A 15478-nucleotide genomic window follows, 5' to 3' on the forward strand; every position below is an offset into this window, starting at 1 on the left:
TTGATTTTGAAAAAAAAAATATACTCCTTTTTGAAATTTATTTCCCTCATTTTTGTGTTGTTTTCACTAAGTTTTGTGTGAAAAAAAATAGAGGAAATACCTCATAAAATTTGCTCTGTTGTTTCCATTGCTTGTAATAGATTTATGTAACTACAACACTTCCTTTCACCATATAGATTTATACACACACACACACACACACACACACACACATTGTGCCAGGCTTCTTCACTGTTATGTACTGGTAGTTGATAGTCCAAAACCAGAAGACTTCTAAAAGAATATTGGATTCATGGAATGGTTCTTTAGCTATTTATAAAAAGCCAGTATTTGTCTTGGATATTTTATATTGTTTATAGATTTCATTATATTTTCCTTTAAGAAGAAGCTACTATTATTTATTTAGTAAATATTTGGATGTAAAGCATTGCATTCTTTACGAAAAGAAACATATCTTAAAATATTTATAGCTTTTTTTCTCAGGACTTTACAATTTAACTTAAGGACTTTGAAAGTGCTACCATTCTGCAAAGAAAATGAAAAGGATGTTTCATCCAAATTATATGTTACCTTCTGCTATAGTTTCCCTTTGTGGCAAAGGCCCTCGCTTAAATGGCCTACAGATCCATGATAATGAGGCCTTCCATAGGTGCAAAGGGAGTAGTTTAATGATATCCATAGGGGAATCTAGATTGGACCCAGGTTACTGCTGCCTTCTGATCTCCGGTGTAGAGGACTTAGTGAACATTGACTTTAAGGTTATCTTCTTAATATAGTTAGCAAGTGATCATTCCAGGGAGACTTCCTAGTCTTCTCTAATGCCACTTTTGGGAAAGTGAGGGAAGTGGTTCCTCGCTTCTCAGGTGAAAATTTGGAACTTATTTTTCCTCATACAACATAGTTTAATAGCATAAATAGGTTAACCCAGTACCTTAGGCACATGAATTAATGTTTGGGGGCGGTCCTGGAAAATTGATACTATTTATACTGATTTACAGATGAACTCTATGAGCACAAAATAGTTAACATGTTAGGGATTATGTGTACCTAATTGAATTCAGTACTAATTTGTTAGAATGCCACTATTAAATGGTAAAGCCTCTCATCTTCTACTTGTCTCCATCTCTCAATTCCCTTTTCTTACACAGAGCTACCCCATAAAAGCATCACTTCGATAACCAATCTCGAGGGCTGGGTTGGACACCCCCTGGACCCCGTGGGCACTCTTTTCAGCAGCCTCATGGAAGCCTGCCGAATTGATGATGAAAATTTCTCTGGGTTCTCGGATTTTACAGGTAACACCAGTAGCACCAGTAGCATTCATCTCGTGTGCTTTTTTTCCCCTTAAACCCTGGTCATTGTTTTTGTCACAGGTTGTTTTCTGAATCCATATAGTTACTAGTACTTATGGTTAGCAAGGGAGCAAGGAAATGGGTGCTCCTGTTGCTTTGTGGAGGCTTTATAAACTAGGAAAATTCTGTCTTAGAAGCAACAGTTGGCAGCATGTGTTAAGAACCTAAAAAATCTTTATTTTCTTCTAGCCATTGATTCTGCATCTGAGAATTTATCTGCATTTATGGCTGTTTTCCAGTCTCAAGATTTAAAATAAAGATGTGTATCAAAGCATTTAGAACTAGAATTTTAGTTGCTTTTTAAATTTGTCTACATTAGAAGTTACTTGTCACTTAAATGGTTTGTAGTCTCCTGTAAGAGAAGTATCTAATGTCACTCAGAAGTGTTTTACATCACACATTCCTATAAAGCAGTGTTTTGAGATTTCTCTCTGGCCTCTTGAGACTGAAGAATCATCCCTAAAATGACTGCCCTTGGGCTGTGAGCAGAGGTTTGGGAGGCAGGAATGGTTGTCCCTCTCCTGCTCTCATACCTGGGTAGACTCAGAGGAGTAATTATTTTGAGCCTCCATAATTTCTCCTGTGGTATCTGCTTTCATGGATTATGGGTGCCCCAAACTCCTTCAGGATGGTGAAAGGTATGATTCTGAATTCACTTCCCTTGGGAGTTCAATGGTTGAAGTTTATTAACATTTCTAAGAGAAACACTTTAAGATAAGAGAATGCCCAAAGAATCATTCCTCTTTTGTTAACTGATGACTGATAACAGAAAGGACCTTGAAATTGGGTTGTGTCTGTTGTTTTCTCTACACTTCTCATTAAATTTCGACATCGTGGTAACAGTTTGGGAACTTTTTTTTTAATGCCAGGCTTTAAAAAATCAGCAACTGTTGTAGTCACTGTAATTTTGCTCTTGTCTAAAATCTTTTTTCACTCTTAAGTATTCTTACAATGTGTCTTCCTAGCTTTGTAGGGTTTTTCTGGTGATTCATTTTCAGTGGGAGAAAAATATTTGTAATATTCTATCCCCCAAAACATAAACATCTGGTCATTCACCATCAAGTTTTAAAACATCTTAGAAAAACTATTCACTTTAATGTAAAAAACAATTTTCTGGCTTTCTTGGAATAAAGTCAATAATTCATTTATCAGTAGTGGGTAAAATAAATACTTATACCTATCATTACCTGGAAAAGTAATATCTGAACTCTGATTTCTTTGGTGACATTTTACAGAGAATATGGGACAGTGCAAGTCTCTGGAATACCAGCATCTACCTGCACATAAATTCTTAGAAGAAGGGGAATCCTATTTAACACTAGCTGTGGAAGTAGCCCTGATAGGGCTGGGACAGCAGCGTATCATGCCTGATGGGCTGTACACACAAGAGAAGGTTTGCCGGAATGAGGAGCAGCTCATTTCCAAGCTTCAGGAAATTGAATTGGATGACACACTGGTGAAAATTTTTCGCAAGCAAGCAGTCTTCCTATTAGAAGGTAGTGTGATATAGAAGTTTTCCACTTATTCTGCCAATTTTATTGAGGCACAAGCTTTCTTATGTTGGGAGTATTGTTTGAATGCATTTGGTGTTGTAGTAATTCTGATTGGTATGGTCACTGAGTTGTCATGGGAATGTTTACTATCCAAAAAGTAGTATCACTTGATCAAAAAGTATAGTCAGATGTGTGTCTTTTAAGTGTCACGTAAGATAGCATGTTAGAAATGAGCCCCATTTAATGCCACAAACTTTGAAAAAGACTGTTGTTATTTAGTCTGTGCCATTACTGAGATAAATGCAAGTTTGATACTTAGTGAGTTATTATTGATGGTAGCCATGTATCTATTTGATTGACCAATTAAATAATGGAAAAGAAATTCGTTGGCATTCCTGTGAATTATTTTTATGGCTATTACATGACATCCGGGTTTTGAATATGTCATTTGCACATGCTAGCAAATGACTAGAGGCCCCAGGAATGGATTTCCACTGTGCTAATTATTCCAGAGAATTCATTAGGCATAGATTCACCAAGTTCAAAGTTTCTTGGATTCTCTAAGGCAAAGTCTAATTTTCTTCTTTTTGTAAGGTCAAGAGCTGAATGGCCTAAGAAATTTTGGTTGGCATTATTTTTAAAAAGTGGTGGGGCTTTTTGGTTTTTTTTGCTTTTTTTCTAGAAAAGATTAATTAAGTATAATAGCCTCATCTTTTACTCAAATTTAGGGGATGCCTAATTGGTAAAATTGCTTCTATCTCTTCAGTCTATGGGTGTTATTATTGTGGGATTCTCTGTGATTGATAGTTGAATAAAGTGTGGTATCTTCATCTTACATTCAGAACTCTTGCATACGGGGAAGGGATTTAGAGAAAATAACATTTCACAACCTCTTTTTTTTGTCCAAAGCTCAAGATCTCTTTGAAAGAAAATATTTTCATCAAATATATTATACATTTGTATGTTTTGGAAGTGCATTTTAAAGGGAACATACTCTTAGAAAAGTTAAAACATGTTAATATTATGCTTAATTTTGGTAAAATTCCTGATCATGGTTTGAAGCCCTCGCCTTAACTTTTTTTTTCTTCTAAAGATAAAAAAGCACATGTTGGCAAATTTCAAGTGATCTTCGTTCTTTCTTCGTTCTTGTTTTAGTTTCCTCCTATATAATTCCTTTAGATATAAGTATCATGAACCACAAATTTAGTGCTGTCACTGGCTGTTAGTAACTGACTTTTGATTTCCACTGTACTTAAAGGATAGGAAGAGGATGTGTGCTTTTCAAAGTTGGTAGTATCTGATATCTGTTTATCATTTGCCTTTTTAAATGTTTCCATGTTCATTACTCATGAATATTTCACAACTGTTTCTTAGATTTTGATTAGAGCATTGTTCCCCATTAAATATTTTTTTTAGAACTATGCCTGATAAGGAGTGCTTTTGACTCATTGCAGTCTCCTTTCCTTTCCTGATCTTATGAGGCTTGTAGAGAATGGCTAGTGCAGAACAGGAAGCAGTCCAAGGGGAAGCCAAGGGACCATTTCTGTAAACTCCCAAAAATAAGCACTCCATGGTTGAGTTGACTGCACTGGGGCACCAAGTTCTTCATGTATTTACACTCTGTAAATTTCAAGCGCAAAATAGCAGGCACTAACTCTTCTGAAATAAAAGATGCTTAACTTTTTCTGAAAAAGAAAAAGCAGTCGTCCTGTATTGTTGCTGTATGTTAATCACTTGACCACAATACAATACTAGCATATTGGGTCAGTTGGCATATTGGTAAAGCACTTTTGGGGAGTTCAGAGACTACACTCAATTACTAATCCACAAATAATTCTGTGATACTGACTGAATATTTTTCTTGTTGGGGGATGTCATAACAATAAGTGTTGATTATTATGTCCTGGGTTTTTTATTTTATTTATTTATTTTTGCATAGCACAAAAAGGTAACTTGGTGACTTAAGGGAAACATTGAAAGGAAATGGAGGAGAAATGAAGGAAATGAATAATCTACAAGTTTTCTATAATGAAGCCTTCAGTAAAATAGTGTTCTAGTCTGCCCGGGCTGCCATAACAAAATACTACAGTCGAATGGCTTAAGCATTAGAAATTTCTCACAGTTCTGGAGGCTGGGAAGTCAGAGGTCAAAGTGTTTGTCAGTGAAATTTCTGGTGAGCCCTCTCTTCCTGTCTTACAAATGTCTGTTTTCTCTTTGTGCTCTCAACACAGCAGAGGGGGAGAGAGCAAGAGAGCTCTCTGATGTCTGTTCTTATAAGGTCACTAATCCTGTTGGATCAGGGCCACATCCTGTGAACACATTTAACCTTAATTACCTCTGTGTAAAGGCCCATCTCTGAGTACAGTCACACTGGGAGTTGGGGCTTTAGCATATGAATTTGAGCAGGGAGAATAAACATTCAGTCCATAATAATAATCTAAAAATTTAGCCTTGTTATATGAACTAAAGGCAGAACTATAATGCTGTATCAACCTTTTAAGAATATCGGGTCACTAAAACATTTCTAAATGTCTTAAAAATATGAAGAAGGTAATATATTTGGTAAAATTAGAAATCTAGGATGGATTTTACTTTGCCTAGGCAAAAAAATAAGGTTTTATGAAAATATGATTTTCAAAGTACTTAAATAATGGGCACTTGAAAAACACTAAACAAAAAATAAAATAATGAAATGTTAAAATAATCTCTGTTAAAATGATCTAGAATGTATCATGCTCCTACCCAGTAACTCCTCTCACCATTTGTTCTGAACTGCCATTTCTTGCATTCTAAACTCTTCACCAGACTAATTTTTCTCATGGAAAACAAATGTATTATGTCCTTTGAGCAGTAGTGTCATGGTTCATAATTCTAGAAATCATGAAACAGATGTTCCCCGAAGGTGACATGGAAACTAATTTATTAAACACTTTACAGTAACTAAACCTCAAAGTACCTAAGTGGAAAGTAGTTGAACTAACCACTGTGGTTTCCTTTCAAAATTTATTTTAAAATTCGGTATCACCTTTCTTAGGGGCGGCATTCAGAGAGCACACAGGGGAAGTTAGCTCTGCTACCATGCCTGTCATAAGTTACTAAGAAATGAATTTTGACAGCTTAAATGTAATTTTGCTTTTGAAATTGGTCTTTTGGAGCCCCCGAAGTGGTAGATTTCCAGTTACTTTAATTTTTTTTCTTTGCCTATGGTGAGTATCAAATGAGTTACTAACTATTCTTTTATTATTAATCACTTTCTGAGAATTAATATCTATTTCTGCTTATTAGAAGCAACAGTATTTAAAGTCTTTGTATTGGAATTTGTGGTTTAGATTCCTCCCCTGAGGCAGAGCACTCTTCTGGAAACCTGGGCTTGTCTGTGCCCATAAGACTGATTGGGTCCAGGGGCAGATTCCAAAGTTAAGCTGCAGAGTCATCTATGCATTTGAAAATCTGTATGCTCAGATGTCACACATTGAGAAAGGATGTCTCAAATTCAGTGAGATTTTTGTGTTTCAGAGGGTTTCTTTCTCTGAAACAGTTATAATATGAAAAAGCTCTGCCCCCTAGTTCTGTGATTCTCATTTTAACTATGGTATAGTTAGTTGGGGGGTCGTTCCTGAAATGAATTCAATACTGAATACTATTCCCTATAGAATGATTTTTGACTAAGAATTGTATTTTTTTCTACTATGTCACTTTGATTACATTCTTAACTAGATTAGCTTGTGTATGTTATAACTTTACATAAAAATTTTAAAAATATAGTTTACAAGAAGTCTTAGTTCCTTTCTTAGGAATGTAAAATGTGTATGCTCTCTTCCCACAGCCGGACCATATAGTGGTTTAGGCGAAATAATCCATCGGGAGAGCGTTCCAATGCACACATTTGCCAAGTATCTCTTCACCTCTCTCCTACCTCACGATGCTGAATTGGCATACACAATTGCCCTGAGAGCAATGCGGTACGTATTCACGGCCCAGCCGGGCGGAGGCGACCCAGATTCCCCATGGGGAAAAACAGCTCTTAACTGACTTCTCACTCATTCGTATTTCTTGTAGGCAGCACAAAAGCTTAAGAAACTATTTATACTTCTTGGATTGTTGTAGTAGTGGTTTGTTTGTTAGTTGGTCTGGCTTTTGTGTTACAGTAAAGGAAGAATTCTATCCTAGACTGGTCATGATGGCTTTTTTTCTTACTTTTCTTGATGCTAGAATTTGGGAATTAGAGAACAGTTTCAGGCCAGGTTTAAACACAAGGGAGCACCAGTTGAAACCTTCCTAAATAATTGATCGGTTTGAAAAAATTAGATTTTTGAAACAGTGGTAAATACTAAGTATACTTGACTGAATGTGATCCCTGAGGGAGCCCTTCCACCTGCTGTAATTCCATGGTCCATCCATCATTAGTGCAAGGAGGCTGTAGGATCATGGAAGCACCTTTGGGCTCACCTGGAGGGCAATGGAAGATGGGATCAGGGGCTAGGGTTATCACTATCAGGCATCTTTAGGACCTGCTCTCCTCACTCGGACTGCTCCCAGCCCCTCCTTTTCGGTAATAATAATTAGAATATGTTGTTCACTGCCCTTGACCTTGCTATTTTCACTTTGCTTCTTAAAGTCTATTCAAAATAAATAAATAAATAAATAAATAAATAAATAAATAAATAAATAAAGTCTGTTCACCAAATATTTTTATCATGAGTTTGCCTAGGTGAATATTTTTTAATGAATTCAAGATCATATTTTTGAATCTTACATGTTGCCTTTTAAACCTAAAGGACCTGAAAGGCTTATCTACCTTTCTTAAAGTGTTTTAAAAAATTAAAACACTCCTATGTTAAAGTGCAGATTAGATCCAGTTATAGTCAAGTCACCAAAGGTAAACCATGTATACACCCAAGAGCTTGAGATGTCAAAGACCAGTTTGACCCCATAGAATCTTGTCACCAAAGATTCTTTGTCTGCAACCAGTATAGTGGATTCAAAAGAAAGTCTTGCCACTATGAGGGTAGCTTATATTTTTCAGGGGGCCTCTTTTTTATGCAGTGTGGGGGCGGGGGAGAGAGAGAAAGAAAGGGAGAGAGAGTGTGTGTGTATGTGTGAGAGAGAGAGTGAGAGAGTACATATACCTATGTGTATGTCAGTTTGTAGTGAGACTGACATCCTTTAACTTGGCATTCTTTCCTTGGCACCATGAAATCTCATTAACCCATCAGAGAGGCCTTGTGAAGTTCTTACTTGTCTGTTTTTAAAAATATCCCCAAATAAATTAATAAGTAACATAAGTAAACCCTCCACACATACTAAATTACTTTATGCCCCTTGGTTTATATTTTAGGACACAGGTTTTTTTAAGTTCCTATTCCCATTTTTGGAAGCTGAAATAGAAGCTGTCAGACGAAGACAGATGCTCAGCTCTATACTTACTTAAATCATAAGAATTTTGCTCCTATTGTAAAGGGAAGGAATGCTAATGTTATGATGCCACCAGATGCTATTGCTGTGACCACTGTAAAGTTTAAGGATAAAATATCATGAGGTTTCTCTGTGATTCTGGCTTATGGGAAAGTATCTGTCAGGTGGAAAGGTTTGCTTTTCTAACACACGGAAACGTATTTGTCCTTGGTTGCTGCCAAGGCAGTTTGTTCATGGGGGATACTAATAGGGCACCAGGGGATTATTTTCCACCTCTTTTCTTGACTTGCCCCTACCTCTGCTACCAGACTGTCATGGAAGGTGGGTAGCAGACCTACTAGGGCATCTGAAGGGAACCAGGGGAACGGGCAAGAAGAGAGACCTGTAGCTTACTTGCTTCTTAGTCTTCCTGCAAGTGGGAGATGGGTTGGGGAGCTGGAAAAGGGTGTTTTTAGCACTCATATTCTCATCTTTTCAGGGCTCTTAACTAGTTTCTGCTGCAGCAATTCTGGAAAGATTTGCCGGTGAACACAGGGACAGTCTGGGGTTTTTGAAAAGTTAAATAGGAACTCCACCAAAATTCTTATTCCCTAATTGCCTACCTTGCCACCCTTTAATGCTAATTTCTCTTTGTCCTTAGCTAAAAAGAAAAGAAAATGAGGCATTTGGCCCGCTTTACTGCTCTCGGGTGCGACCCCAAGGCCGAGCATCACACCCTGGCCGTGTTAATTCCTCTTGATCCTTAATTCTTATTCCATAGGCCCAAACACTAGTATCCTTGAGTTAAGGTCAGCTTTTTGATGATTGTGAAGGAATAATTGTAGTTGTAGCTACTCTGTTAATCTCTTCAGTACTTATATTTGGAAGAGATTGCTAAGCACGGGCTTTGTTTTCAGTAATTGTTCTTTATTTGTTGGCATATTCTTAATCATAGATAGATTGATTAAAATCAGATCACGCTGAATTTTTGCAAGGCTGTCAAAGTACAAATACTTGGATAGTTTGCATTTATCATCTCTGATAGGATTGATGCAACATGTTCTAATTATAAATTCTTAAAGTAATAAGGAACTAATTTTGCAGAAAGTATGAATCTATGGAAAGGAGTCCATTTTTGTTTAGCTTCCCCTCTTATTTTGTGTTTTAATGAGTTAGCTTATCCATTTCAGCTATCTACTGTTCCCTGACTGTTTTTATCTCAGTCTTAGGTATTCACTTGACTACGAGCTTCTGTTTTTATTTTTTAATGAGTGATAAAATTCAAAAATTTTACAGTAGGTGAACTTGTGTTTCAGATCTCCTCAGTGTTACATATCTTGATTTCCTTGAATCTTGCATTTTTTTTTTGAATGTTGCTAAAGAAAAGAAATGTCTTAGGTTTGGGTACTGAGCAATTAACAAGGTGACTTTGGCATCCAGATAGCAGAGTGTAGCCGTACCAGCTCTTCCTGCACAAGGACCTGAACAGTTTCTCCCAGCATCTACCCACTCATCTGCCTTCTCACCAGATCCTGTGGCCAAGGTGATGCACAAGGAATAACTAGGAGCCAACTGTCTTGTTTTCTCATTACAGGTTGCTAGTATTGGAATCTACTGCTCCAACGGGAGACCTTACCCGCCCACACCATATTGCATCAGTTGTTCCCAACCGATATCCTCGTTGGTTCACTCTAAGCCACATAGAATCCCAGCAGTGTGAGCTGGCATCCACCATGCTAACTGCAGCCAAAGGTACTCAATTGTCCTGAGACCTCGTGATTATTTTGTTAGTTTGCCCCCTTTTTTGTTTTTAAAGAATCATGCTATCAAATTATCAATAGTGGTGCCAATGTCCAGTTGTGGGGGATCCTTTTCCTTAGATGTTAGCTTATGAGGTAAAACGGGTGCTACTCACTTGAGCCTGACATTTTCCTCTTTTCATTGTATCATTAAAGTTGGTGCTGGCTGAGTTTAGGTTTAGACACCATGTCATGTCAGTAGTGGTTCTGGTTTCAGAAACAGGTTAGGTTACATTTTTTTTTTATCCTCTCTGAAAAAATATTCATCAAAAATACATAATAGGAACTAGGAGGGCTTTTTGCTATCTCATGTTGGTTCTGGTTAATATGTACTCGTAGTCAGTAAGGGTGTGTCTCGGTGTATCTTTTTTGTGAAACTGAGATTTTTAGGCATTGCAGTAGCTCTGGGACACTTAGCTGTAGTAACAGTTGTGCCATATGTGAACATTTTAGGTAAATTAACTTGTGCTTTATGTCTTGTTTTATTTCTCTTTTCTCTCTCTCTCTCTCTCTCTCTCTCTCTCTGTGTGTGTGTGTGTGTGTGTGTGTGTGTGTGTGTGTGTGTGTTGTGGTGGTTTGATTTTTGGTTTGGTTTGGTTTTCCCTTATTTGTTGCAGGCGATGTTCGAAGGCTGGAAACAGTATTAGAATCCATCCAGAAAAACATTCACTCCTCATCCCACATCTTCAAGCTTGCCCAGGATGCATTTAAAATAGCAACTCTCATGGACAGTTTGCCAGACATCACTCTTTTGAAAGTATCTCTGGAACTGGGCCTGCAGGTACATGACTGGTGGTCTTTCCTGGGGCACCAAGGACTGCTAAATAAAGGCGCCATCTCAGGGTTGTTTCTGTCTGGATATTTTAGTGTAGCCACATGACTCTTGAGTGCACAAAACTGTTAGACTTTAGGAGAGCACTGTGCTTCAGAGCCGTGGACATCCCCAGCCGAACCAGACTGCCGCCTGAGGTGCAGGGGCTGCACTTTAGAAGCCCTATTTTTGTCCTTCAATAAAAAAAGTCATTTTCTGAATTATAGCCTTAACATCACTATTTCTCCGTTAGTGAATAGAAGTGATTATTGCTAGAAAGGGACTTAAGGGAAACTACCGTGTATAATAAAGAATCAGTTGTTGGGGTTAAAGTTTTAGAGGAATTGTGAATTTTTATTGGTGTTTGCATGTTCATAATAGATGGGCAGTTCTAGCTCCTTTTTATAACCCTGAGAAAATTAGTTAAAGGGGGAGTGATGGGTCAGGGTCCCGTTTCACCTTTCCACAGGCCTGCTTAGATGTTTTACCAAGGACATTTTGAGTTAGTCATATAGGCAGATGTTTGCTTCCTTATAATCTCTAAAAAGAATTACTGTATAAACCAGAAACTGAGAAGTCTTTAGTTTGATTTTTCTAAGGAATTCTCTTTTTTCCATTTGCTTTTTTTGGTTACCATTAAAAGCAGTGAAAGAAATTGTTTTCCAGTTACCTTAAGTATGAGGAATAGAATGCCCTGATTAGATTAATCTTTTTTTAGTTATGGATTCCCCTTATGATGATTAATAAAGTTTGAAGAATTAGATTACAGGAAAATGCACTTACCCTATATAGTACTGTACAAGCAGAGGTATTTAAGGTATACAGTGACATTTGTGCTATTTGGCTTATTGTTGTTATCATTGGCCTCTTAAAGATATATGCAGAAAGAATCATTAACAAGTTTTCTGGTTATTTGGAATTTGGGCAGATTTTTTTTTTTTGTAAATGGTAGATTACTGAGAATTTAGTCCCTGTCTTATTCTTTCTACGACCCAAGGAGGAATCCTTGCTGAGACTTTAGGCATGTTATATCCCAAATGTTCTGAATCTTAAAGAGTGGGGGAAACAGGAAAAGATGAATGATTTATTTGGGGATCTTACTAGAAAATGAAAAAATCAGACAACTAATGATGTCAAAAATGGTCTCTTTCCCTAGACCTGGGGTTATCTTCTTGCTTACCAGGAAAAGGAGCAACCAGAGATTGAAGGAATAATTAAGATGATTATTCTAAGAGATCTCTTTGCCAACTGAGGGCTACTAGTCGGAATTTGTTCATGAGGAGCCTCAAAAATCTAGAACCATAGAATTTGTTAAAGCTGGGGAGGAGAAGAGGGCATAGACTGTGCTTAATGTTGCAGTCCAGCCCTCTCATTCTGCAGATGAGAAAAGTGATTAATTGAGCACCTTGCCCAGGATGCTGCTTCTGCTCACTCGGCCCACCTGGAGTAGAATGTGGGCCTTCTGTCTCCTAGTCTGGGGAGCCATGAACGAATCCAAATTGATATGCAGAACTTTGCTGTAAATGTGGCTCTCTGTCCTCCTGGTAGTAGGGAATATTCCTAGTCATTTATGCCTTGGGATGAATTGTTTCTTTCTTCCCTTGACCTAGAATAATCTTCAGAAACGTTTTGTTTTCCTATCTTTATAGGTTATGCGGATGACACTGTCAACCTTAAATTGGCGACGGCGGGAGATGGTGAGGTGGCTGGTAACGTGTGCTACTGAAGTAGGTGGGTAAATTCTGGAGGAGGAGCTCTCCCAGCTGCCTCATGGTTGGATTTAACTTGTCATTTACAAACACAAGAATGTTTTCTCTCTTTTACCTTGACTTCTCCAAGGCTCCCTGCTCCTTCTAGCAACCTGCAGGGTCTTCCTTTCCCCCAACCACTGCCTCCAACCTTTAGTTTTACACACTTGCATTGTCCTTCTTCCAGACTGTCACATTTGTGGGGTTTTAGACTCTTGTTTAAAATTGAGTAAGTCACTGAGTAGACACTTCTTGCAAGGTTCTATCACTCTTAAGGTGCTTTTTAGTCACTTTTTGTGATAATCAGGTTTATAATTTTATTTTAAAGAGTTCCAGAGTGAATCCCTAAGTGGGTTGGAAATCACCTTTGAAACTAAGTTGAGACTGTGGTTTAGTGGTTTCATTTCATTTTAATGAAAATAATATAAAGTTATCTAGTTGTTCTGAGATTTTTCTTCATCATTTGAGGGCATATGTCATCGTATCCATCAGATAGATGATTACTGGGTGAGCTTTCAGGTGTGGGAAAGCTAGGCATAAGAAGATCCTCTTGGTTGCCCATAATCTGCATTTGGTGAGACCGTCAACCAACTATTTCCCCTCTGTAGTGGTAAATCAGTACCAAAGAAAACATTTCCAGTAGGAATGCCAACAAGCAAAATGGTGGCTACTTTAAATAAATGCTGGTTAAATTGTCTCTCTTTCTGTTTGTATCAGAAAAGGGTACACTTTTCTTGCTGAGAGGACACCCCCACCTCAGTTTTTAAATACTGTAAAGTCATTCTTCTTGTTTTTTACTTGTATTAATCATGATGGTTTGTGACTTTGGAAAAAGGGAAATTGGTCTGAATATAAAAATTACATTATTAAATTGTTGAAGTGATGCTTCTTCAGTGAACCAATACAAAGATAATACCAGTTGAAGAACTACTAATACAACTTCTTCCCCACCTCACTGTACCAAGGTGTATAGTTGACTTCTCTTTTAGATTTTAGTACCTTCTCTTTAAATCGCTCACAGTTAGGCTTTTCCTACAGCTCAGGCATATTGGGTCTCTGTACTTAACATGATTATTTTAGAAAGATCTTATCAGTCATCATTTCTAACATCTAAGTCATCTGTAGGTCTGCTTCTGTTGATTCTTTTCTCTTGATGATGGGTCACATTTTTCTGCTGCTTTGCGTGTCTTCATCATTTTGTATTGTATATTCTTTAAACTTACCCACAAACACACATACCACATAAAAACTCTATTTTGGTGAGAGTTGTAGTTTTTTCTGACTCAGATTCTATTGTGGGTAACTGACAGGAGGCCCCAGTGAACTAGAACTCATTAGCAAAAAGCCATTTTCTGAAATGGCAGAGCAGCACAGTACAAATACCAACTACGGAGGAAGTTTATTACAGAAAGTTCGTGTTCCTTTCAGGCCTGTCACTGAATAGCAATCTATAATCACCTTATTCTAAAGGTTGCTCCCAGGCACATTACCTTACAGGATTTTCTGGCCTGATATCCTATGATAGGTAACCACGTAAGCACTGATTATTAGGTGGATTTAAGACAAGACCTCTGGGAGCCTCCTCGGCAGTAATTGGTCTTCTCTGTATTCCTTGAAGGTGTTTATGCCCTGGACAGTATCATGCAGAGTTGGTTTACCCTCTTTACTCCCACTGAGGCCACAAGTATAGTTGCGACCACCGTGATGTCCAACAGCACCATCGTCCGCCTCCACCTGGACTGCCACCAGCAGGAAAAACTGGCCAGCAGTGCCCGGACACTTGCACTGCAGTGTGCCATGAAGGACCCTCAGAACTGTGCCCTCTCTGCGCTGACCTTGTGTGAAAAGGATCACATAGCTTTTGAGACGGCGTACCAAATTGTTCTTGACGCTGCTACAACCGGCATGAGCTATACCCAGCTCTTCACAATAGCACGGTACATGGAGCACCGCGGGTACCCCATGAGGGCCTACAAGCTGGCCACCCTGGCCATGACCCATCTCAACCTGAGCTACAATCAGGACACACACCCTGCCATTAATGACGTTTTGTGGGCCTGTGCGCTCAGCCACTCCCTTGGCAAAAATGAGCTTGCAGCTATAATACCTCTGGTGGTCAAGAGTGTCAAGTGTGCAACGGTACTGTCAGACATTTTGCGCAGGTGCACTCTGACCACTCCTGGCATGGTGGGACTTCACGGAAGGAGGAACTCTGGTAAGCTCATGTCACTGGACAAGGCCCCCTTGAGGCAACTCTTGGATGCCACAATTGGGGCCTACATCAACACGACGCACTCACGACTCACACACATCAGTCCTCGGCACTATAGTGAGTTTATAGAGTTCCTCAGCAAGGCCCGAGAGACCTTCTTAATGGCGCATGATGGACACATTCAGTTTACACAGTTTATTGACAACCTGAAACAAATCTACAAAGGCAAAAAGAAACTGATGATGTTGGTTCGGGAGAGGTTTGGTTGATAGAACTTGTATGAATGGGGGGGGGGTGGGAATGGGAGGGGTGGTTTGTTTTTACTTGAGCCTGCCTTTGTACCCTTTTTAACTTAAAGAACAGAGCCACACCGGTATTATATGTGTATAGTTATATTGCGTTTGCAGACTAAATTGTCATGTTGTGAAAGTTTGTGTGTTTTTAATTTTTTCCCCCTTTTTCTTTCTTTTTTTCCTTTCCTTTTATTTTATTTTTTTATTATTATTATTATTTTTTGGTTTTGTATGAGCGAGAGGTTAAAAAGGTTTGGTTTACACTGAGTATATGTTGTCAAGTGGCGAAAGTCCACATAGCTCTCCTGTTTTCTGTATACGTTCACAGCCTCAAAAAAAAAAAAAATAATTGAAATGGCTTTAAAAACCAAACAAA

At 38.3% G+C, this 15478-nt stretch overlaps 1 protein-coding gene across 1 annotated transcript in view; it reads left to right on the forward strand.

Annotated features, from left to right (window-relative positions):
* The window catches only part of ZSWIM6 (zinc finger SWIM-type containing 6), a 193154-nt gene that overhangs the window by 176192 nt on the left and 1484 nt on the right, over positions 1–15478 (forward strand). Inside the window, exons 8-14 of the mRNA XM_072749999.1 lie at positions 1149–1295; positions 2588–2848; positions 6672–6807; positions 9834–9991; positions 10656–10819; positions 12499–12580; positions 14216–15478. The exon at positions 14216–15478 is cut by the window's right edge and continues 1484 nt beyond it. Of these exons, the coding sequence (XP_072606100.1) occupies positions 1149–1295; positions 2588–2848; positions 6672–6807; positions 9834–9991; positions 10656–10819; positions 12499–12580; positions 14216–15078 (1811 nt within the window). The 3' untranslated portion in view covers positions 15079–15478. The remainder of the gene's footprint in view (positions 1–1148; positions 1296–2587; positions 2849–6671; positions 6808–9833; positions 9992–10655; positions 10820–12498; positions 12581–14215) is intronic.

The sequence above is a fragment of the Vulpes vulpes genome, chromosome 2 (assembly GCF_048418805.1).
Source record: "Vulpes vulpes isolate BD-2025 chromosome 2, VulVul3, whole genome shotgun sequence".
Classification (NCBI taxonomy): domain Eukaryota; kingdom Metazoa; phylum Chordata; class Mammalia; order Carnivora; family Canidae; genus Vulpes; species Vulpes vulpes.